This window comes from Engystomops pustulosus, chromosome 4 (assembly GCF_040894005.1).
Source record: "Engystomops pustulosus chromosome 4, aEngPut4.maternal, whole genome shotgun sequence".
Lineage (NCBI taxonomy): Eukaryota > Metazoa > Chordata > Amphibia > Anura > Leptodactylidae > Engystomops > Engystomops pustulosus.
In genome coordinates this window covers 215255897-215277544 of record NC_092414.1, presented here as the reverse complement: position 1 = coordinate 215277544, position 21648 = coordinate 215255897, and the positions used below count along the sequence as shown (strand labels likewise).

General features: G+C 41.4%; 1 protein-coding gene across 1 annotated transcript; it reads right to left on the bottom strand.

The window, feature by feature from the left end:
* Positions 1-2319: 2319 nt before the first annotated feature.
* On the bottom strand, positions 2320-21583 carry LOC140128580 (extracellular calcium-sensing receptor-like). Its single transcript, XM_072150278.1, has 6 exons — positions 21522-21583; positions 9281-9569; positions 7873-8694; positions 6025-6246; positions 5819-5942; positions 2320-3233 (listed from the first exon to the last, which is right to left on the bottom strand). The coding sequence occupies exons 1-6, from the start codon at positions 21581-21583 to the stop codon at positions 2320-2322; spliced, it is 2433 nt and encodes an 810-aa protein (XP_072006379.1).
* Between the last annotated feature and the right edge of the window lie 65 nt (positions 21584-21648).

The window sequence follows — 21648 nt, the reverse complement described above, 5'->3', positions numbered from 1 at the left end:
AGCCTGTTCTACTTCAGTCAGATAATGATTGGTTTTATTACATATGTCTTATATGTTTTTCTTATTAAATGTCTTCATGTCTATTTTCATAATCTCAATGTCGCATGTGGTGCATTCGCTATCAGTAATCTCCCTCGGATATCCTGATCCCATTTTTACGATCAAACTTACCTTGTTGATTGTTCCTCATGCGACATTGTTTCTTCGTAGTCTCTCATTTCGTAGCGGAGTGGTTGATGGTTGCCATGGTGACGTTGTTTGCCGCCGGGCCTGACCATTTGACCACTCCCCTTGGGGATATGGATTGGCCGCACAGCCCCATGACGTTGATATACTCACACCAGCTGTTGGCCTTCCTAATTGCACTTCCCTTTTCTACGGAGGAGGGCTTATTTGTCACATGACATGATTTTCTTGTTAAATACCACCATTGTGAAATGTTATATTATCCATGACTAAGGACGCCGTGAGCGTCTGAAACGCGTTGGATTTCTTTGCTGTTCCCATGTCTCTTTTAAAAATGGACTAAATAAAGAAATTATTTTATGCTGTTACCCACTTGGATTTGAGCTGGATCATTTTCTTGGCTTTGTGGATTCTACTCGTCTGGGGCGAGGACCCGTGCTCTCCAACACTCAGCGTTCTACTCGTGGTTTGAGCTGGACTACCTTCTGCTTCATTGGGGGCCCTAAGCTGCTAACGCATTGCTTCTGCATAATGATCTGGTGGGATTTGTTCCTATAGGTCGTAGGTGTTCCACAAGGTTATAGAATTCAAATAGGGTGGACTTTCCTTTTCTCATGACTGTGTATTGTGTAAATGCTAAGGGTCTTGCATCTTTTATCTTAGTCTGCACAGCATTACACTTTAGGCTCCGGAGCTAATTGTCACGGGTGCTCCCACGACCCTTATCGCTCGTAGATTTAAAGGGCCAGCGCACCGCTGATTAGCGCTGGCCATTTCCTGGATTGCAACAAAAGCCGGCCTCTCCCAGCATTCCCTGCCAGATCTTTGTGCTATATGGCTAAGTGAAAGCTTATTCCTTTGCCATATATCTGCGTTTTGATCTCCTGTTGTGACCCCGGACCTGTTCCCGTTTACGCTCCTCCACTGCCAGCCCTGACCTTCTGCTCTGCCTCTGACCCTGAACCTTTGTCGCCGGTCTTGACCTCATGCCTGTCCCCGACCACGAACTCATGCCTTCTGACTCTGTACCTCTCCTTGGCTGCCACCACGGACAAAGTCACACCTGTGGAAAGACCTGGTGGTACCACTCTGCCTCCCACCACCCATGAGATTCTGCTACCTGTGTTGTGTTTTTGTTTCCCCCTTCAGTGTGGTTACTTTCATACATAGTTACAGCATCATTATTGTGTATATCTTTAGGGTCATTTGCATTTGGACTCTTTTGAGGTGGTTGTTTTTCTGCATTTAGTTATAGGATTATTTTCTTCACAATTGTATGGGCAGAATTTAGGGGAGTACAACTGAAGCCCTGCTTTCTACTGTAAGGTGCTCAGTGTCTGTTGTAACATACCTGTTCCATTTTTTTAAGTGGTTTTATCTTTTGTGTGCGTTGCATAATATTTACTAAAGATTTTTCTTTTTTTGGTCATTTATTACATCATCTTTCTTCTGTTGAGCTTATATGACCTGGTGGTACCACGCCGCAGCAAATCCAACCCGCTATGCTGCAGGCTCTGGTGAAGACCAGGTGCCACTTAGACTCCGGTCCCAGTTGTTGGCTAACGCCATTGGTTATCCAATACCCCTGAAGCCGGACACTGATATTTCAGTTTCACTTGGTCTTTATTCAATTTTTTAACAATTTATAACAACAATCCATCATCATATTCACGGTTGCAATAAATCACATTGATTACAAAACATAAAAGCAAAAATGGTCAACTAGAATCAACGGGTCCGTCCCTCCAGCACAGCGTGAGAGTGGGCAGGGTAAATCATGTGAAATTATAGATAAACCAGAAGGGGATGTGGATTAACAGAGTAGTTCTATTTCTATATCTCATTTCTACTTTCTTCATTATCCTACTATGGAACTCAGATAAGATTCTTTAGATTTCTGATGTCAAGTTGAAAGATGATGTCACCGATGTTCTCATGCCCCAATGCTCAAAAGGCTACTGTGACGTAGGTCACTATATGCTGATACTAGAGAGTAGACAAGATGAGAACCCTCATAATCAAGGAGAGTAGATAGAAACAAAATAATTTATATAAATTTATAATATATGTTACCAATGCTAAATGTTTCAGCGATTGTATTTACAGTTTATGTCCATGGAGTAAAATAAATTCCTACGTCTTCTTGGTGACACTTTTACCCAGTAGATTCTGTCGAGTGTTCAGTTCTGGTTTAAATAATATAATATAACATTTAGGGATAAAAATACAACCTACAATCCCTGCATTGGAAGATAAGATCCCAAAAACTTCTACAGCCACCATAAACTTTCCTTGAGTGCTGAGATAGGCTGGAACAAAGGAAATCCAGACACTCAAGAAGATTAACATTGAGAACGTGATCCACTTGGCCTCATTAAAGCTGTCCGGCAACTTTCGGGCCAGAAATGCAATGAAAAAGCTAATACAAGCCAAAAATGCCATGTATCCCAGCATGCACCACAACAGGGTATCTGAACATTCGTTGCACTGGAAGATAATGACTGCCTTTTTGATCTTCATGTTTCTTTCAGGGAATGGAGGACATTGCAGCATCCAGTAGACGCAGATACAAATCTGGATGGAGGTGCACAGAGAAGTGGTTGAGGCTGGAACTTTGGGACCCATCCATGACCTCATGTTACTTCCTGGTTTGGTAGCTCTGAAAGCGATGACCACCATGATAGTCTTGGCCAAGACACATGAAATACTGAGAGCGAAGATAATACCAAAGGCTCCTTGGCGGAAGCGACAGGTGAGTTTTTGAGGTTCCCCAATAAAAAGTAGTGGACACAAAAAACTTAAAGACAGACAAGTGAGGAGTAGGTAGGTGAGGTCTCGGTTGTTGGCTTTGACTATGGCAGTGTCTTTGTACTTTATGAACACATATAATATGCTGACAGTGATGAGTGAGCAGAGGATGGTCGTGGTGGTCAAAGTGATTCCAAGCGGTTCCAAGTAGGACAAAAACTCTACTATTTTTGGGATACACACAGTGTTATTTTTGTTTGGCCACATTTCTTCCGGACACAAAAAACAGTTACTAGAATCTAGAAAGAAAATAAGATTAAGTCCATAGGATAGGAATTCACTATTTGCTTGGTGGGGGTACAACACCCACAGTCCCTACAGATGAACCATTCTCAGCATCTCAGCAACTGAGAATGGAACAGGAAGATTGATGAGAATGACTCAAAAATGGTTGCGAGGCGTTGTACACACCAATCTCATATTAATAACCCAGAGAATAGGAGATGTCCACTGCCAAAAATTAGCTAACCATGGGGTGTACAGATACTTGGAACAACAATGATAATCTTTAATCTTTGGAAGGACCAGCAAAAACGCCCCAGTTTAATTTCCATACTACTCCACCACTGGTGAAATGAAGAATTGCACAGTTCCAATGCAAATTCATACACTGCTATAATAGCTACGCAGGTTAAGGGTTCTGCAGAATTCTTTTTGTAGCCACTCTAATAGAGTGTTAGAGTGTTAATAGAGAGGAGCCCATGGGTATTAACTGTGAATTTTTTATTAGTGTTACTGTTTGTAGAAAATTAAAGAATGTTATATCCAATGTGTAAAGTGATTACTGTGGTCATCAATATGACATCATGGAACATGGACATCACTAGTGGGGTTCTGCCTCTATGAGATGAACCAGAGCAGAATGCCTCTGGCAAGCTACTGGTCTAATGGCTGGAATTATGAATAGTGACGTCTGCTTTATTCATTGGTTCAGCACAATCACATTGATACCAAATTTATTGGGGCAGATTTACTTACCCGGTCCTGTCGTGATCCAGCGGCATGTTCTCCGACGAGGATTTGGGTCTTCCGGCGATTCACTAAGGTCGTGTGCCCGATGTCCACCAGCTGTCGCTGCTGCGCCGAGGTCCGCCAGAGTTCACCTGGTTCTTCTCGGTGCATGTGAGTGCTTGATTTTGCGACACAATTCGTTTTTTAAAATTGCGCGGTTTTTCAGAATCCGTCGGGTTTTCCGTTGGCCATGCCCCCGATTTCTGTCGCAACTGTGCCGAAATCTGATTGCGTGCGCCAAAATTCTTGCGGAATACGGGCGCAAAACTAAAAAAGTCGGGAAACCCGCCGAAAGTGCGGCCGCGGAGCACTTAGTAAATGAGCCCCATTGTGTTTATTGTGTTTTCTTACATTTTAAAGAATAAAAGAATTGTGCACTAAAAAAAAATACATTTTGTTGCGCCATCTCTTGACGCTAATAAATTTTTTAATACTTTGGTGTATGGAGCTGTGGATCTGATTTTTTGCAAGATAAGCTGTAATTTTCAATGCTATCATTTTGAGGAGTGTGCAATCTTTTTATCACTTTTTATTAAATTTTTTATATGATATAAAATTGCATAATTGTTCTAGGGAAAGGGGGTGATTTGAATTTATAGGTTTAGGTACTTTAGCCCTAGAGTGTCTGATTGCTCCTACCATATACTGCAATACTACTGTACTATATAGCTTTATTACAAATGATTCATTACAGTGTGCCAATGGCACATTGTAACGAATCTGCAAAAGTCATGCAGCCTCCGGTCTTACAAAGACCCGATGTTGTTATGGCAATGATCACCGCTCCCCAACTACACCATCATTCAAAAAACCCTGGGATGAGGGGCTAGGAAATCATCCGTAAGCCCAAAACCAGCATAGTACAGATGCAGTAAACAAAGGGAAACCCTAGTGTAGTACAACTTAAACTCTGGTAGAACCAAATTATAAATCAGCACTCTCACCCAAGAATAGACAAAAACCTTGAATGAGGTGTGAGTATAGCAGCCAATCCTTGATAGCCACGTTCAACTTGGGGCCTGGAGCCTGGAACGATGGTGACGTGATGTAGAAGGCTCGAGAAAAGGATGGCACGGCGCTTCAAAACTCACAGAATGCACATTTTGAGAAAAAATACCGTAAGAGGGGTGCTGGTGATGGAGAGGAGTATGGTGTGGGCAGAGCAGGGAGGATACTGCCTTTTCCAGGAGGGAGCTCTCTCTCTCTTACAATTACATCATCGGGATCGACAATCAAAAATAAGATGGCGTGCCAAGGCATCACTGTTTTTTGACTGCAATCAAAGGGTTAGTGGTGGGTGTTTGCTGCAATATGCAGCAACCCCCATAGCTGTATGAGCATTAAGAGGTTAAATGCTATACCATGAACCAAAGCGGCAATGTATGCAACCAGTGGATAACATATTAATGAGGGTTGTGCCACCAAAGCAAATTATTTCCTGTTTTTTGAATAACTCGATTGGTTAGGTTCTCATTACCTATTTATGGTCTTATGCATCCAATCAACTCATCACCAACACCAAAACAGGTATTTGATTCCTAGTATCCTCTAGTATAACTTTGGCTCTTAACATGACTCTAAGATATGAAATTCTAAAGATGAGTGCTGGAGAGTAAAGGTTTTTCAGCATTCGGACTTTGTTTTTGGTTCTGGACACGTCATGAAGGAATCCCAAACAACCTTATTTGCCATGACTATAGAGTGATAGACATAAATAAGCACATAATCTGTAATGGTGGATGGAAGAGGTGAATAAACCCACAGTCTTATCTACATTTTTAGTATAGGGAGGCCCAGTCCAGATGAAACCTACCTATTTGATCAGATATTTCACCTTCTGAACATGGAATACAGTCAAAGCAACACATTGGTTGTCCATTTTGTGCAGCCTTTCGGAATCCTGGAGAGCAGCTTTCTGAGCACACAGAATCAGGTATCTAGAGGTTAAAAGTAAAGAAATTACCAAAGAGGCTCTCCAGGGATCTTCAATGTGTTTAGGTCCTACATTAGATACTATACCTCTTGTCCTCCTGTGATCCACCTGATTGCTGTGAGATTAATGCTCAACTCTTCAGACCCTCGTAAAATGTAGCGTCCAACCTTCACCAAGTTAATGGATCCATCTGTATTCCTGTGCCAGTTCATCACATCGTAGTTCGTTGGTGGGTTTCCACTAGTATCAAAGTACATGTCTTCGCCCATTGGGTTTGTGAAATAGATAGTTTGTAAAGCACGGACTATCTGCAACGTAAGTATAAACACAATCATTCATTTCTATTGACTCACTTGTAAACTCAATTTTTCTAGATGGACCTTTGACAAAGTTAAATCAGCTTGCAAAACCACACCTAACTTAGCTTCTTCTTATGTGTAACATAAAGGAGGTCAAAAAACCTCCATTCCTCCAGGCTCATATAAAGTTACTCGGGCTCATGTTGTACTATAGCAAGCTGAAAACATCAGTTTATATAGAATTTTATATAGTTTATATAGAATACAAAAAGTGTAGGTTCTCAATTTTCTGTATTTCTTGCTAGAATATCCAACCTTCAAACCCATGGGTTTATAAATTATGTTCATCCAGATTGTTCTCAATTTTTATTGCAAATTAGTAGGCTTTCACACTAAATTCAGTCCTCAAGTGCTTTGCAATACTGTAAATCTACTATAAGGTGCATACTGGGAACAAAAAGATGGACATGGGCTGTGAACCCTAAAACTGAACCCACCAGACCATCCCTACCTACTTATTAGAGACCAACCTAGATAGTGGTGTGTAACTGGGCGACAGTCTCTACTTAACTCCAAGTTATGACAACAGACAAGGACAAGACAAACAGATAAGAAAAGTCACCAGAACCAAGTCAGAAATCTAGAGGACAATAAAGTACAAAATCGATAGATAAAAGGGTAACCATAAAGACAAGCCAAAGGGTCAGAAGATACCAGATATAAGCAGACAAAATACACTCAATCTCGGTCAAGTGCGATCTATAAGAGCACTGAGATAGACACAAACTTTTATGTGATGCCAGAATCCTGGTTAAAACAATGGGGCACATTTACTTACCCAGTCCTGTCGCGATCTCGCGGCACGTTGTCCGAAGAGGATTCGGGTCTGCCGGGATTCACTAAGGTCATGCGACCGATATCCAGCAGGTGTCGCTGCTGTGCCGAGGTCCGCCGGAGTTCACCTTCTTCGCCCCGGTGCATGTGAGTGCTGATCTTGTGAATCCATCTGGTTGTCCGCTGGCCACATCCCCCGATTTCTGTCGCGTGAAAGCCGGCGCCGATGCAACACAATCCGATTGCGTGCGCCAAAATCCCAGGGCAATTCGGCGCAAATCGGAAATATTCGGGAAACCCGCCGAAAGTGCTGCGTTCAGACCCTTAGTAAATGAGCCCCAATGTGTTCTGGCCATCACACTGGGCTAAAGGTTGGCGAATCAGAAAGGAGACTACTGGGTGTGGTGCATAATTAATCAATGCTACTAGGATGTATTAGACCTGTGTTAACCCTAGTAAATATTCTCAGCTACACCTTGTTGATTGATGATGATGCCGGCACAGATATTACATCTACCTAAAAGAATGGACAATGGTAGAACACTATAATTGTATTGTTTTGCCTCATTTATAGAAAAATCCACCACCAAATAGTGAATTGTGCAATTATTTTGTAAAAATTGTAAGTGGTCAGCTTTATTTTACTCCTAACCAGGCTCTGACTTGCTTTAGAAGCTCTCGTTCTGCCATAGTTTGGAGCCACTTACCACTAATCCATATGTCGTATGGGTGACTATATACGACATTTTAGACAGAATATCCTTTGCAGAATATTTAGCAGAGACAACATTCAAAACCTACCTGCCTAGGAGATATTGCTTTTTGAACTCCACATTTTCCAGGTTGGTCTTGTCTAGATGAACAGATTAGATTGTGCAAGGCATGGGCCACAGAAAACATTGCATTATACACCAAATAGTGTACCCTAAAGTCAAATTCATCAAATTCGTAGACATTGTTCCTAAATTTAGTCAATTTCTCCTCCCCCGTGCACCTCACTGTGGTGTTTTCTGCAGCACTGCTTTTGCTTGTCCAATGGCAATCATTCACTATTTCCCAAAAAGTTTCAATGAAAATGTCTTGAGGAAGTGAGGTTGAAGGTCGAAGAGCTAGTTGATATTCCTTTAAGCCTGTGACGCCCATCTCATGCAAACACAGAGCAATCGTCCCCGTCATTATTTTACTAAACTTTTTTGTGGCCAGATAAGGGGAATTTGACCATCCTTCAGTACCAAGCCAAATCCGCTTGTTGTTGTCTCTCTCTAAAAGAAGTTCCATTAAAGGATGAACATAAGGATCTCGGGAAAATATTATAACAACCTTAGCTGATGACTGGATGACCAAATCTGCAATGTAGTTCAGTTTCTGAAGAGAAGTTGTTTGGCCAAAAGTTTCATGATACGCGAGGCATACTCCGAGTTTTTGGAGCTCCTCCTTGAGAAGTTGAGAACCAAAAATACCATAGTCTTCATTTATAGACAGTAAACCAACCCAGTTCCAGCCCATGTAGGAAACAAGTGCAGCCAATGCTCTGGCTTGTCTGTTGTCATTAGGAATGGTGCGGAAGAATGATGGATACAAAAAACGGTTATTAAGAGAGGCTAGGGATGACAAGTAGCTAACCTATAGGAGAAAATGAAAAAGTACATTTTACAGATGGAGGGTCAACAGAAAAAAGTAAATAATGAAATACATTATTCAAGATACCACAATAATATGGCGCTCGTTTCTAAGGGTCCGCGGACCGCATTTTCATTGGGTTTCCCGACGATTTCCATGTTGCACCGCATTTAACAGGGGTTTTTGGCATCTACGATCGGATTTTGCAACGCGAATCGGGGCCGTGGTTGTCGGACAAACCGACAGATTTGGACTGAGCGTGTGATTTAAAATCCAAACTGTGTCGCAAGACATGCACTTACAGGCACTTGGAAGAAGAAGGTGAACTCTGGTGGACCTCAGTGGGGAAGCGACACATGCAGGAAATCGGGTGCACGAGCTACGTGAATCGCGCCGGACTTCATCTTCATCAGACCGTTTGGTTTGGGGATCGCGACAGGACCGGGTAAGTAAATTTGCCCCTATGTGTTTTGTAAGTAGGTAACATTTTTGGGGAAGAATGCCCTGGAAAAAGATTATGAAGGAAATTGGGAAGACTGATCTTGAAATCCTAGTGTAGACCACAGACAAGGTCTAAGAATATATTTACCTGAGGGAACATATATGTCCCTAAAATGGTAGCCATTGCTAAAGAATGTAATGAAAGGGCATCTCCAACGATTGCAAGAGGAACCTTCTGGTTACACTGGTAGTTTAGAATGGGACGTTCCTCTCCAGACAGAGTCCAAAAAGTTCCCCAGAGAGATTCCGAAGAGCGTGCACATGTGTCAAACATAAGATAGCCCAGAGATACATTCGGAAGCAAAGAATCATCGGTATTTATCTCTTTAATGGCAAATATCATGCTTTGCATCCAGCTGTAGGAAACAGTGCTGAACCTGAGTGAAGAAAGAAGGGAGGAGAAATATTTATTACATGAATTTATTTTTTAGATAAGTATATCAAAGGTAAATCCAGTCAACAGGTCAAAGATACATGTCAAGAGGTCACTGATAAGATATCTCAGCTTAGACTAGCCCTTAATTCCATTATTTAGTGATCAAATCTTTAAAAAGCCAACTCAAATTTTGATTCAGGAATTTATGGACCTTTGGTATAGACATAAAGATTCAGTGGGCCGAAGCAAAGGAGGTTGACCTAAAAACCATTTCATTTTAGGCATCAATGGTGGTTACAGACTTTTGTAATCCACTATTGTAATCTTCTTGATATATCTATAACATACACTAAAATTATTTTGACTAGATTTTCACCTAAAACTCATGCTGAAATAATCAATTCTGATATAAAAGTATTACAATTTGTAAAAAATCTGATTTGTTTAAGTTGGATTAACCCCTTAATAATATGGTCCATTTTTGATTCTGTGCTATATTAAGTAAACTCCACTATTACAATTTTTACAGATTTTGGTTAGTACTCAGGTTTTACAAATTGCGGAAACCAAATCTGATGTGTCTAAGTAGAAAGATAAATGTCCACAAATTGAAAATCAAAGAATAAGTATATATTGGAGTATAAACCTAGTCTATCAGAACAAAAAATGTGCTGAAAAACTCGAACTTGGCTTATACTCGAGTCTATGTGTAATCACATTCCGACGCCCTCTCGGTAGGTCCTTTTCCAGCCATCGATGTTCTGGCTCCGGTTCCCTCTCTCTGTGCTGTGCCGTCGCTTGAGCTGGGGAGTCAGCGGCTCGCTGACATTCTAGTGTGTGCGCCGTCATCAGGGGGGAGGGGCTGCAAGCTGTATACTGGCTACAGGGGGTGCAGGCTATATACTGGAGATGGGGGGCATGCACTGGCTCTAAACTGGGAACAGGCTGGGACCAATGCATGTCCTACTCAAGGCTTATACTCAATCAATGGTTTTTTTGTGTTAAAATTAGGTACTTTGGCTTATACTGGAGTATACAGGCGGTCCCCTACTTAAGGACACCCGACTTACAGACAACCCATAGTTACAGAGAGACCCCTCTGACCTCTGGTGAAGCTTTCTGGATACTTTACTATAGTCCCAGATTGTAATGATCAGCTGTGAGGTATCTGTAATGAAGCTTTATTGATAATCCTTAGTCCCATTACAGCAAAAAATGTTTAAACTCCAATTGTCACTGGGGCCAAAAATTTTTTTGTCTGGAGCTACAATTATAAAATATACAGTTTCGACTTACATACAAATTCAACTTAAGAACGAACCTCCAGACCCTATCTTGTACGTAACCCGGGGACCGCCTGTATATGGTAGATATTTTCTTTTAACCTTCTAAAATCAATTTGCAAAGGTTGTTGGCACACAAGAGTTTTTGCAAAATTTTTGGCAAATTCAGGAAAACGTGTTGTGGAAAAGAGAAAGTCAACTCAAAATGGATGGGGAATTACTCACAATTCATATTTCAAAAAAAGGTTGACGACCACATAAAAATAAAGGAATTCCCTGGCAAATTATTGTCAAAATTTGAAAGAAGCAAAATTGAATATTGGTGTAATGACATCTCTTTTCTTGCTGTAAGATTTGACCAACAGCCGACTATAGATCCCGATATTTGTTTTACTTAATTGATGGTCCACTAAAAACCTACACTAGTGTAGAGCCGAGGACAGCCAAGGATTAAACTGGTGTTAATGTATAAGGCAGAGATACAGTAAGGGATTGAGGATTCCCAACATCAAAACATTTATTTTTGGCCTTTCAATTACAATTCCTCAAACTATTCTAAAAAAAAACTGATCTCGTGTTCTAAAAGAGCAAAATTGGGGCATGTGTTCATTTTTAACTTCTCGCCTTCATGAAATGGCCCTACTGTTACATTAAATGTATAGTATTTTTTCCCATAAAAACTAATGCTTCAAAATAATATTAATATATCTAAAAATCTATTAAAATATTTTTAATATATGTCAGAAACAGTAGATATTACATCAGTGTGTTCATATTTATAAATTTTTTTTATTACCGTATATACTCGAGTATAAGCCGACCCGACTATAAGCCGAGACCCCTAATTTTACCACCAAAACTGGGAAAAACTACTGACTCGAGTATAAGCCAAGGGTGGGAATACAGCAAGCCCCTAGTAGTATACAGCAAGCCCCTAGTAGTATACAGTAGTAAAACTGAGGCTGAAAAGGACTTGGGGGTATTGGTGGATGGTAAACTTAATTTTAGTGACCAGAGCCAGGCGGCTGCTGCTAAAGCAAATAAAATAATGGGATGTATCAAGAGAGGAATAGATTCTCATGATAAAGACATAGTTCTGCCCTTATACAAATCCCTGGTCAGACCACACATGGAATATTGTGGACAGTTTTGGGCACCAGTATATAAAAAGGATATAGTAGAGCTGGAACGGGTGCAGAGGAGAGCAACCAGGATTATTAGGGGAATGGGGGGACTAGAATACAATGACAGATTACAAAATTTGGGACTATTCAGTTTAGAAAAAAGACGACTGAGGGGAGACCTCATTACAATGTACAAATACCTGAACGGACAGTGCAAGGATCTCTCCAAAGATCTTTTTATACCTCGGCCTGTGACCAGGACAAGGGGGCATCCTCTACGCCTAGAGGAGAGGCGGTTCTACCATCACCATAGACAGGGGGCATCCTCTACACCTAGAGGAGAGGAGGTTCTACCATCACCATAGACAGGGGGCATCCTCTACACCTAGAGGAGAGGAGGTTCTACCATCACCATAGACAGGGGGCATCCTCTACGCCTAGAGGAGAGGCGATTCTACCATCACCATAGACAGGGGGCATCCTCTACACCTAGAGGAGAGGAGGTTCTACCATCACCATAGACAGGGGGCATCCTCTACGCCTAGAGGAGAGGCGATTCTACCATCACCATAGACAGGAGGTATCCTCTACACCTAGAGGAGAGGCGGTTCTACCATCACCATAGACAGGGGGCATTCTCTACACCTAGAGGAGAGGAGGTTCTACCATCACCATAGACAGGGGGCATCCTCTACACCTAGAGGAGAGGAGATTCTACCATCACCATAGACAAAGGTTCTTTACTGTAAGAGCAGTGAGACTATGGAACTCTCTGCCGCAGGAGGTTGTTATGGCCGACTCTATGTACATGTTCAAGAGAGGCCTGGATGCCTTTCTGGAGAGAAAAAATATCACGGGTTATGGGGATAAAACATTTATTTAATTCTTGAAGGTTGGACTTGATGGACTTGCGTCTCCTTCCAGCCTTATATACTATGATACTATGAAGTAGTATACAGCAAGCCCCTAGTAGTATACAGCAAGCCCCTAGTAGTATACAGCAGCCCCTAGTAGTATACATCAGCCACCAGTAGTATACAGCAGCCCCTAGTAGTATACATCAGCCACCAGTAGTATACAGCAGCCCCTAGTAGTATACAGCAAGCCCCTAGTAGTATACAGCAAGCCCCTAGTAGTATACAGCAGCCCCTAGTAGTATACAGCAGCCCCTAGTAGTATACAGCAAGCCCCTAGTAGTATACAGCAGCCCCTAGTAGTATACAGCAGCCCCTAGTAGTATACATCAGCCACCAGTAGTATACAGCAGCCCCTAGTAGTATACATCAGCCACCAGTAGTATACAGCAGCCCCTAGTAGTATACATCAGCCACCAGTAGTATACAGCAGCCCCTAGTAGTATACAGCAAGCCCCAAGTAGTATACAGCAAGCCCCTAGTAGTATACAGCAAGCCCCTAGTAGTATACAGCAAGCCCCTAGTAGTATACAGCAAGCCCCAAGTAGTATACAGCAAGCCCCTAGTAGTATACAGCAAGCCCCTAGTAGTATACAGCAGCCCCTAGTAGTATTCAGCAGCCCCTAGTAGTATACAGCAAGCCCCTAGTAGTATACAGCAGCCCCTAGTAGTATTCAGCAGCCCCTAGTAGTCTGCCCCCATGGCCCTTAAAAAATAAACTTAAATACTCACCCTCCAATGTCAGCGCGGCTCCCCGATGTCGGCGCGGCTTACCGATGTCCTCGATGTCAGCGCGCCCCATCTTCTTTCTTCTCCGCGGCTCTTCTCTCTTCTTTCTTCTGGCATGCGCATATTATGACGCGGCCACTGCTGACGTCATAGTATGCGCGGCCACGGAGAAAACATGGCCGCGTCCATGCCGGAGGAAAGAAGAGAGAAGAGTCGCGGAGAAGAAAGAAGACGGGGCGCGCTGACATCGAGGACATCGGTAAGCCGCGCCGACATCGGGGAGCCGCGCCGACATCGGAGGGTGAGTATTTAAGTTTATTTTTTTTTAAGTGGGTAATTTTTTTTTTGTAATAGACTCGTGTATAAGCCGAGGGGACGTTTTTCAGCACATTTTTTGTGCTGAAAAACTTGGCTTATACACGAGTATATATACGGTACTCTCCAGTGCTGAACGAGGGAAATTGCAGGTGGTAGATACATTCTTATGTATATGTACTATATTTTTTATATTTGTTAACTTTTATCAAATGATATTTAATACATAAAAAAAATATAAAATATATAAGCATGCATAAAAATCTTAATATATAAGAATATATAGTTAACAAAATGTGTATTCATATGTATTTATACATATACAGAGATTATAAAATCAGAGAATGATGGTATGGATATTTTTTAGAATCTTAATTCTACTTATCAACAATTATACTATTTTTCTTCATATTTTTTGTAAATCGAGACGATATGGCTGCTTTCACCCAAGTGTGTGGTATTGAAACTAAGCTCCATTTAACAACTGAGCTACAATCCCGACACAAAATATGGTCAGGTGTGGCGCTGTTTTTGGAAGAAAGTAGACTTGTTTTCCAACCACCGGACAACCCCTTTAAAAATATCGCTTCTCCTGAAGACGATGTGATACTTAGATGGCCAAATGATGACCAAATGAAAAAGTATAAAACATTTTTAAAAATTAAATATATACAGAAAACAATAAAAACCTACTTATTGTCAAAGAAAGTCCATACAATAGTGAAATATGTCAATATACAATAATAAACCCAATAGAAGTTAACAGTAACGTAGACGGGGACTTACGAATTGCAACTGAGGGGCTTGATTTTTTCAGTAAATGACAATTTCTGATCCTCATATGATGTGTGCATAGGGAAAAATCCCCCAAGTACAATATCCCCATCTTGCAAATACCCGGTCTTAAGAGGACTGAGGAGGCTGCAAACAGGAGACTGACCGAAGCAAACATGTAGGTGCGTTATAGAGATGTAGATTATAATGCCCAGGACCATGCTGAGGAACAGAAGAAGGAAGGTTAGCAGATACCAACATGACCATGTACAAAATATTAGGACGATCGAGAAATTTCAACATGATGACCTGGTGAGAAGTATGAGGAAGGTCATGGACAATTATAGAAGACCGTACATGGAAGACTCACAAATAAAGACAATAACCTTGAATACTTTAACAAAGTTTCAAAGAGGGTAACAAAAAGCCTTTGATACCAATAAAATAAATGAGACACAGAAATAAAGACAGATAATACAATATTTAATAGATTTTGAGACATAGAAAGAGAGCATTAAGGGGATCTATTCATAACATGTCTATAGGGTAGGTAATCAATAAGAGATTAAAGGGGAATCAATTTTTCAAAAACAGAGAAATGGGCTACATAATTTCTGCCATTCTTAGTGTTCCGGGGGCCAGGTCATCATCGGGGGCCAGGTCATCATCTGGGTCTGAGTGTTGAACTGACAATGATCTGATGTTGATGAACTATACTATGGCTATATAATGGGCACCAAAAAAGTGGAAAAAACCCTAAAAAAGTGTTGAGGTATATAGAAAGGATATAGGACCTAGAAGACAGTCTAGAATATATTAAGATTATTCAAAGAAAGCTAGGAAGAGTGTAGACGAAGTGTAGAGGAAGAGTGTGTTAATAGACGCTGAGGAAGGTACGTTGCTACTTTTTGTAGAGCCACCCTAGGAGCTTAATAAACAATAAAAGAAGAAAAGTTTTAAAAAAAATAATACAACTAAAAAACAAAAAGTTCAAACCATTCCCCTAATGAACAAAGAAAATCATAAACATCCCACATGTCCTAATCTATCCCATTACAAAAATGATTGCCCCTGCCGGTGAACCCTGTAACAGACAAAATGCCAAAATGCTTGAATCAATAAATTTTCACCGTTTTTCAATGCTTCAAAAATTTTATAAAAAAATATCAAGAGTCTACAATCCCCATTGAAAACATAAGCTTGACTTGAAAAAATAAATTCTTTACACGGGTCCATACAACGAAGGATGAAAAAGTTATTAGCGCCAGAATATGGAAAAACAAAGACATTTGTTTCCATACAAAAGGTTTTCATTTTTTAAAATCTATTAAGACTTAATAAAACCTATACAAATGTGGTATTTCAATGATCATACCAAACCAAAGAATATAGAGCACAAATATATTTGGAGCACACAAAAAGCTGTAAAAACAGAGACCACAAAAAATAACTCGTATACATTTTTTTTGTCAATTTCACTGTATCTGGAATTTTTTCCCAGCTTCCCAGTACACAACATGGAATATTTAATGGTGACACTAGGGATTTCAATTTGTTACACAGAAAACAAGCCCTGAGTACATGGAAAAATATAAAATTTATGGGTTTTTGAAGGGGGGGAACAAAAAGTGGAAACTTAAAATCGAAAAAGGTCATCAGCAGGAAGGGGTTAAGTACATAAAGAAAAGACAGTGGAGCTGATATATTGAGGTTGGCAGGTTGTGCACCAAAGTTGATCATCGGTGCTCCCTGTGCACAACATTCCGGAATAAGAGCTTTATTTGCCATTCTTAGGGGAACATGTATCAGAGTTTTTCGGCAGCCACTTTTTCAAGTTTCCTGAAGTCGGCTACTTCATCATTGTGATGTATCTTTAGTTTTTATCCCTTTGTGATTCATGTGATGAGTTGCCTGTCTAGTCTCACTTTTGAGACTTTTTGAAGTGTGAGACTTTTTAGTCCCTAATAGTAGTTTACCAAAAGTAAGTCTGGGTCTAGAGCGCTCTGTTTTGGGACTTATTAGGCGTAAGAATGGGACAATTCCAAGCCCAAAAGTTGCCCAAGTTGAACAAACATCTGGGCTACAAAGATAAATACGGCAACTGCACTAAATCCTTGAGGGGGGACAACTTTGGTGCACTGCTTGATTCTACACCTAAAAAGTCGCAAAGCACAAAAAGTCGCACAAAAAAAAAGAAAAATGAAGCAATAGGAGTGATACATGTCCCCGGTAGGGTTCCAGGGGCATCTTGTTCTCTGCCATACCCATTTTTTTGTGTGTAAAACAGGAAATTAGTTGTGGCCTCCGATCAGGAGTTGCAATTGTTTCATGCCACAATATTGGCACAGAAGACATGATATATCAGCCCCAACATGTAGATATATACGATGATTAGAATCATGTAATTAATAAGATATGAGAATAAGCAGATCAAAAGGACGTAGTAATGTAGAAGAAGAAAGTCACCAACAATCCTGTGCATAGACACATGTACATCATACAGATAACATGAGGATGTAGGACAACAAAGAGAAAAAGTCTTCTCAAGTTATGGAGATAAAGTAGATAGAAAGAAAAACAGTCATGTAGTTACATTAAGAGAAGGAAAGTAGGAAAACAATTGAGTTAGTAGGAGAGCGAAGGTCATCAAAACCCATGGAGATACACGGAGAAGAAATCGTGAAAATGTGCAGATACTTTACAAAAATATGGAAATTTTTGAGAAGAAGATACGATATAGAAGATGAAAGAGTGTGAGAGAAGAGAAATCAGAAGGACATTGGATCTCCTTACCTTTTATGATTGTTGGAGTGACAGTGACGTGCCTGGATGACTGCCAGTCTCCATCCCACCAGCCTGTACCACGGTTATATATATATGTGGATATTGTTAGATGACTTCTCTGGGGAATGTGTGTTTAACATTTAATGTTCTATTACTCTAAGGAACATTCTGGTAATTATACTGAAATCATAATTGTTTCCTTTTCTTCTGGGCTCGTAAGCAATTGTCCCCATAGTTTATACATATCTAGTCTTTAGACAAAAAAAGTTGCACCAAAAAACTTTTTTCTTTGGTTTCTATGTTCCAATCTGGCCAATAAAATGTTATCGGTGGAGCTTTCTTTGTACCATATGTACAAATTTACCAGCCGTGGCAAATATTGGCCACGAGTAACAACGCACCAAGGATGACCAAGGATTTTTTGATTGAATGAAGACTTAAAAAAAGATTTCCGGATTTTATCATTTATTCGGTTGTTCTGGATCCATTTTTTCTCTTCGAGTCTCCATAAAACTCCCTGGTCGGGGAGGACACAGGACAATATAAAACAAAGGCTACGTGCACACAACTGTTTATGAAGATCACAACCACCATTGACTTCTATTACACCCGGTCACGGTACAATGTGCCCACAATGTCCCCCACACCTTGACCGAGCCTGGTGGCCACCCCGAAAGAGAAAGAGCAGTTCCTATAATAATAATAACCAAAAATTCGGAAATATATTATTATTATATGCCCAAATCATCAAACACTAAATACCTATAAATAGACTATACAAAAATTCTTACCAACACATGAAAGTATCAAAAACCCCAATTCAATCCACTGTTTCAATTTTATTAATTCAATAAAAAAAATTTCAATTATGAACAAATAACAACCAGATTGCATATTGCACTAAGGCCTCATGCACACGACCGTATGGTCTTTCATGTTCTGTATATACGGCTCTATTCTGGCCGTAAATATGGGACATATTGCAACAGTATGGCAATGTATTGCACCGTATCCATACCGTATCTGTATAAAATACGGTGGGCCGGCAGATGATGGCTGGCTATTGGCTGGCTGACAGAATCCACCTCCCACTGGTTCTGGATACTGCACGTATGTACGGGAGCATACGGTGCACAGCCATATGCAGCATGTATTTAGCCCGTATTTTATACGTTCCCATTGACTTCTATGGGCCTACGGAATGGAAATACGGTGCAAAATAGGAGATGCTCTATATTTTTATGCGGCTCACTTACGGTACGGGGGACAATACATCCATGTACATGGGTGGCCGCATTGCTCATTGGAATGCATGGGGCCGTTTTTATACGGTCGTGTGCATGGGGCCTAAAGACCAGAAAATAACCACAGAACCCCATAGATTTATAATTTAATGTAGCGCTGTCACTTTATATGGCATTATTCCGACTGCTTGGTCATAATTTAATTCATGTATTTCATACTTATCTTTCTGTATGTAGGACCATTATCTGTACTACATATTTGTATTCTACTTTTTAATCGGCGTTTTTAAGTCCAAGTGACTATGAAAAATTTTTTTTTAATGAATTAATGATATTGAAATAATGGATTGAATTGGGTTTTTTGATCCTTTCATTTCTTGGTAACAATTTTTGCATAGTCTTTTTATAGGTTTTTAGTTCTTATCCCTCTCTGGATTTGGGACTGTGCTGCTCAGCTTTCAATGGAGAGGGGAGGCATGAGCAGCAACGCCTCTCCCAAATCTCTATATTCCCACAAAGTTGTCTGCGGTACTTCAGTGGCCTCACCCAGTAGGACTTTGTGCTATCCAGAGATTCCTGGGCTTCACTAACTACTACCTGCAATTCATACTTATTCCTATCTTGTGTCTCCAATTGTGGCACTGACTAAGAAAAACGCTGATCCAAAACTCTGGCCTACAGAAGCTGAAGAAGCTTTCTCCTGAAGTCCACCTTTGCTCCTATGGACCTATGACAGCTTCCTCCTGGCAAGACCTATGTCCGACCTGCTCTTCGGAAGAGGATACTAACTTGGAGACATTTCCCTCATGTGGCTTGTCACCCTGGGGTGCAGAGATCTGTCGCTCTCATATCTTGTTTCTACTAGTGGCCAGATCTGGTCAAGGATGTATGAGATTTTGTGAGTTCCTGCACTTCCTGTGCCCGTAACAATTGATACGTCTCAAGCCAGCAGGACTCCTCCTGTCATTGCCAATACCCAGTTGCCCATGGACTCACATAGCCATGGGCTTTGTTACGGATCCTCCTCCAGAGTTTTCCTAAGATTCCTTGGATTCTGGATCTGCCATCTTCACTCCCTTCTTCATTGTCTATGGACAACACCCACGCCCTCCTCTACCGCTCTTTGTACCTTCTGATGTTCATGTCCTGGAAGAGTTGGTTCAAGATATTAAGTCCATCTGGGAGCAGACTTATCTTTCCCTACTTCAGGCGACTTCTCGAACCAAGACTCAGGCTGACAAAAAATGCAGGTCTGGTATGCCAGACTGAAGATTCCCAGTTACAAACTTGGTCCTCGTTTCCTGGGTCCATTTGAGATGTTGAAGCGCATCAACCTCATGGCCTATAAGCTTCGTCTTCCTCCCACCATGCGCATCCCGAACTCCTTCCACATCTCCCGTCTGAAATCTGTCATCCTGAATCGCTGTTAAATTCCTGTCCAAGATGTGCAATTCCCTGAAAAAGGTGAACAGCCCAACAAAAGTGCACTCCGCGACCCTCAGTAAATGATCCCCAATGTCCCTCACAGCCTCCAGTATATAATGCCCCCCACAGCTTCCAGTATGTAATGTTCCTCACAGCCTCTAGTATATACTGCCCCCACAGCTCCCAGTAAGTAATGTCCTCCACTGCACCCAGTATATAATGTCCCCCACAGCCCCCACTATGTAATGTCCCTTACAGTCCCCAGTATATAATTTTCCCATAGCACCTAGTAAATAATGTTTCCAAAGCCCCTATTATATGATGTCCCTCACAGCCCCAGTATATAATGTTCCCACGACCCCAGTATATGTTCCAATAGCACCTGGTATAGATTATTCCCACATCGACCAGTGTATATTATTCCCACAGCCCCCAGTATATAATGTCCACCACTGAATAATTCTCCCACACTAATTAATTCTCATAATATAGGGGCACATTTACTTAACCGTTCCGCAGAGTTTACTGAAAGTGCATTGTCCAACGATAATGCACTGTGCCGCGATTCACTAAGATCGTGCGCCAGATATCCTGCATGTGTCGCTTCCCCGCGAAGGTCCGCTGGAGTTCTTCCTGGTGTATGTAAGTGCTTCATCTTGCAACACAATTTGAAAGTTAAATCCCGCGCTCAGTCCGAATCAGTTGGATCGTCATTTCTGTTGCATGTAAGCCAGCACAGCTGCGTCAAAAACCGATCGCATGCGACACAATCCCAATGCAGACACCTGTTAAATACCTGGCCAAGTTCTGCACAAATCCCAAAAACGGAGAACAGTCCGACAATAGTGCGATCCGCGACCCCCACTAAATTGATGTCCCCCAAATCCCCCAAGCAATTAATGTCCAATGCAGCCATCTCAAATATGGATGTCCCCAACAGCCTCCACACTAATTGATGTCCTCCCAACCCCTCCCTGTAATTGATTAACCTGCACCCCCACCCTGAGCAAAGGACGTCCTCCGCAGGCACCCCAGCAATTGATGTCTCATCCTCCAGCAATTATTGTTCCCCAAAGCCCCCCAGCAATTCATGTCCTCTGCAGCCTCCTCAACAATGGATGCCGCCCCCACACCTTCCAGTAATTGCTACCCCCAAGTCGAATCCCACCAATGTATGTGCCCCACAGCCCTCCCAGAAATTTATGTACTCCACAGCCACTCAGTAATTGATGCCCACCCCGCCCCTCCCAACAATTGATGTGACCCCCAGCAATGGATGGGCTTTTCTTGATGTCCCCCCAGACCCTAACCCATCTCAAGATACTTTCTAAACTATGAATTAAAAAAAAACTAATACTTACCTGACTTCCTTCCTGCTTCTCCTCTTCTTGCCAGAGTGCGAGACTAGACGCATTGACAACATGATTCCATGGTGGAATCCAGTGATACTGGGTCGATATTACCATATCCCAGGGTCCTGAAACTCTT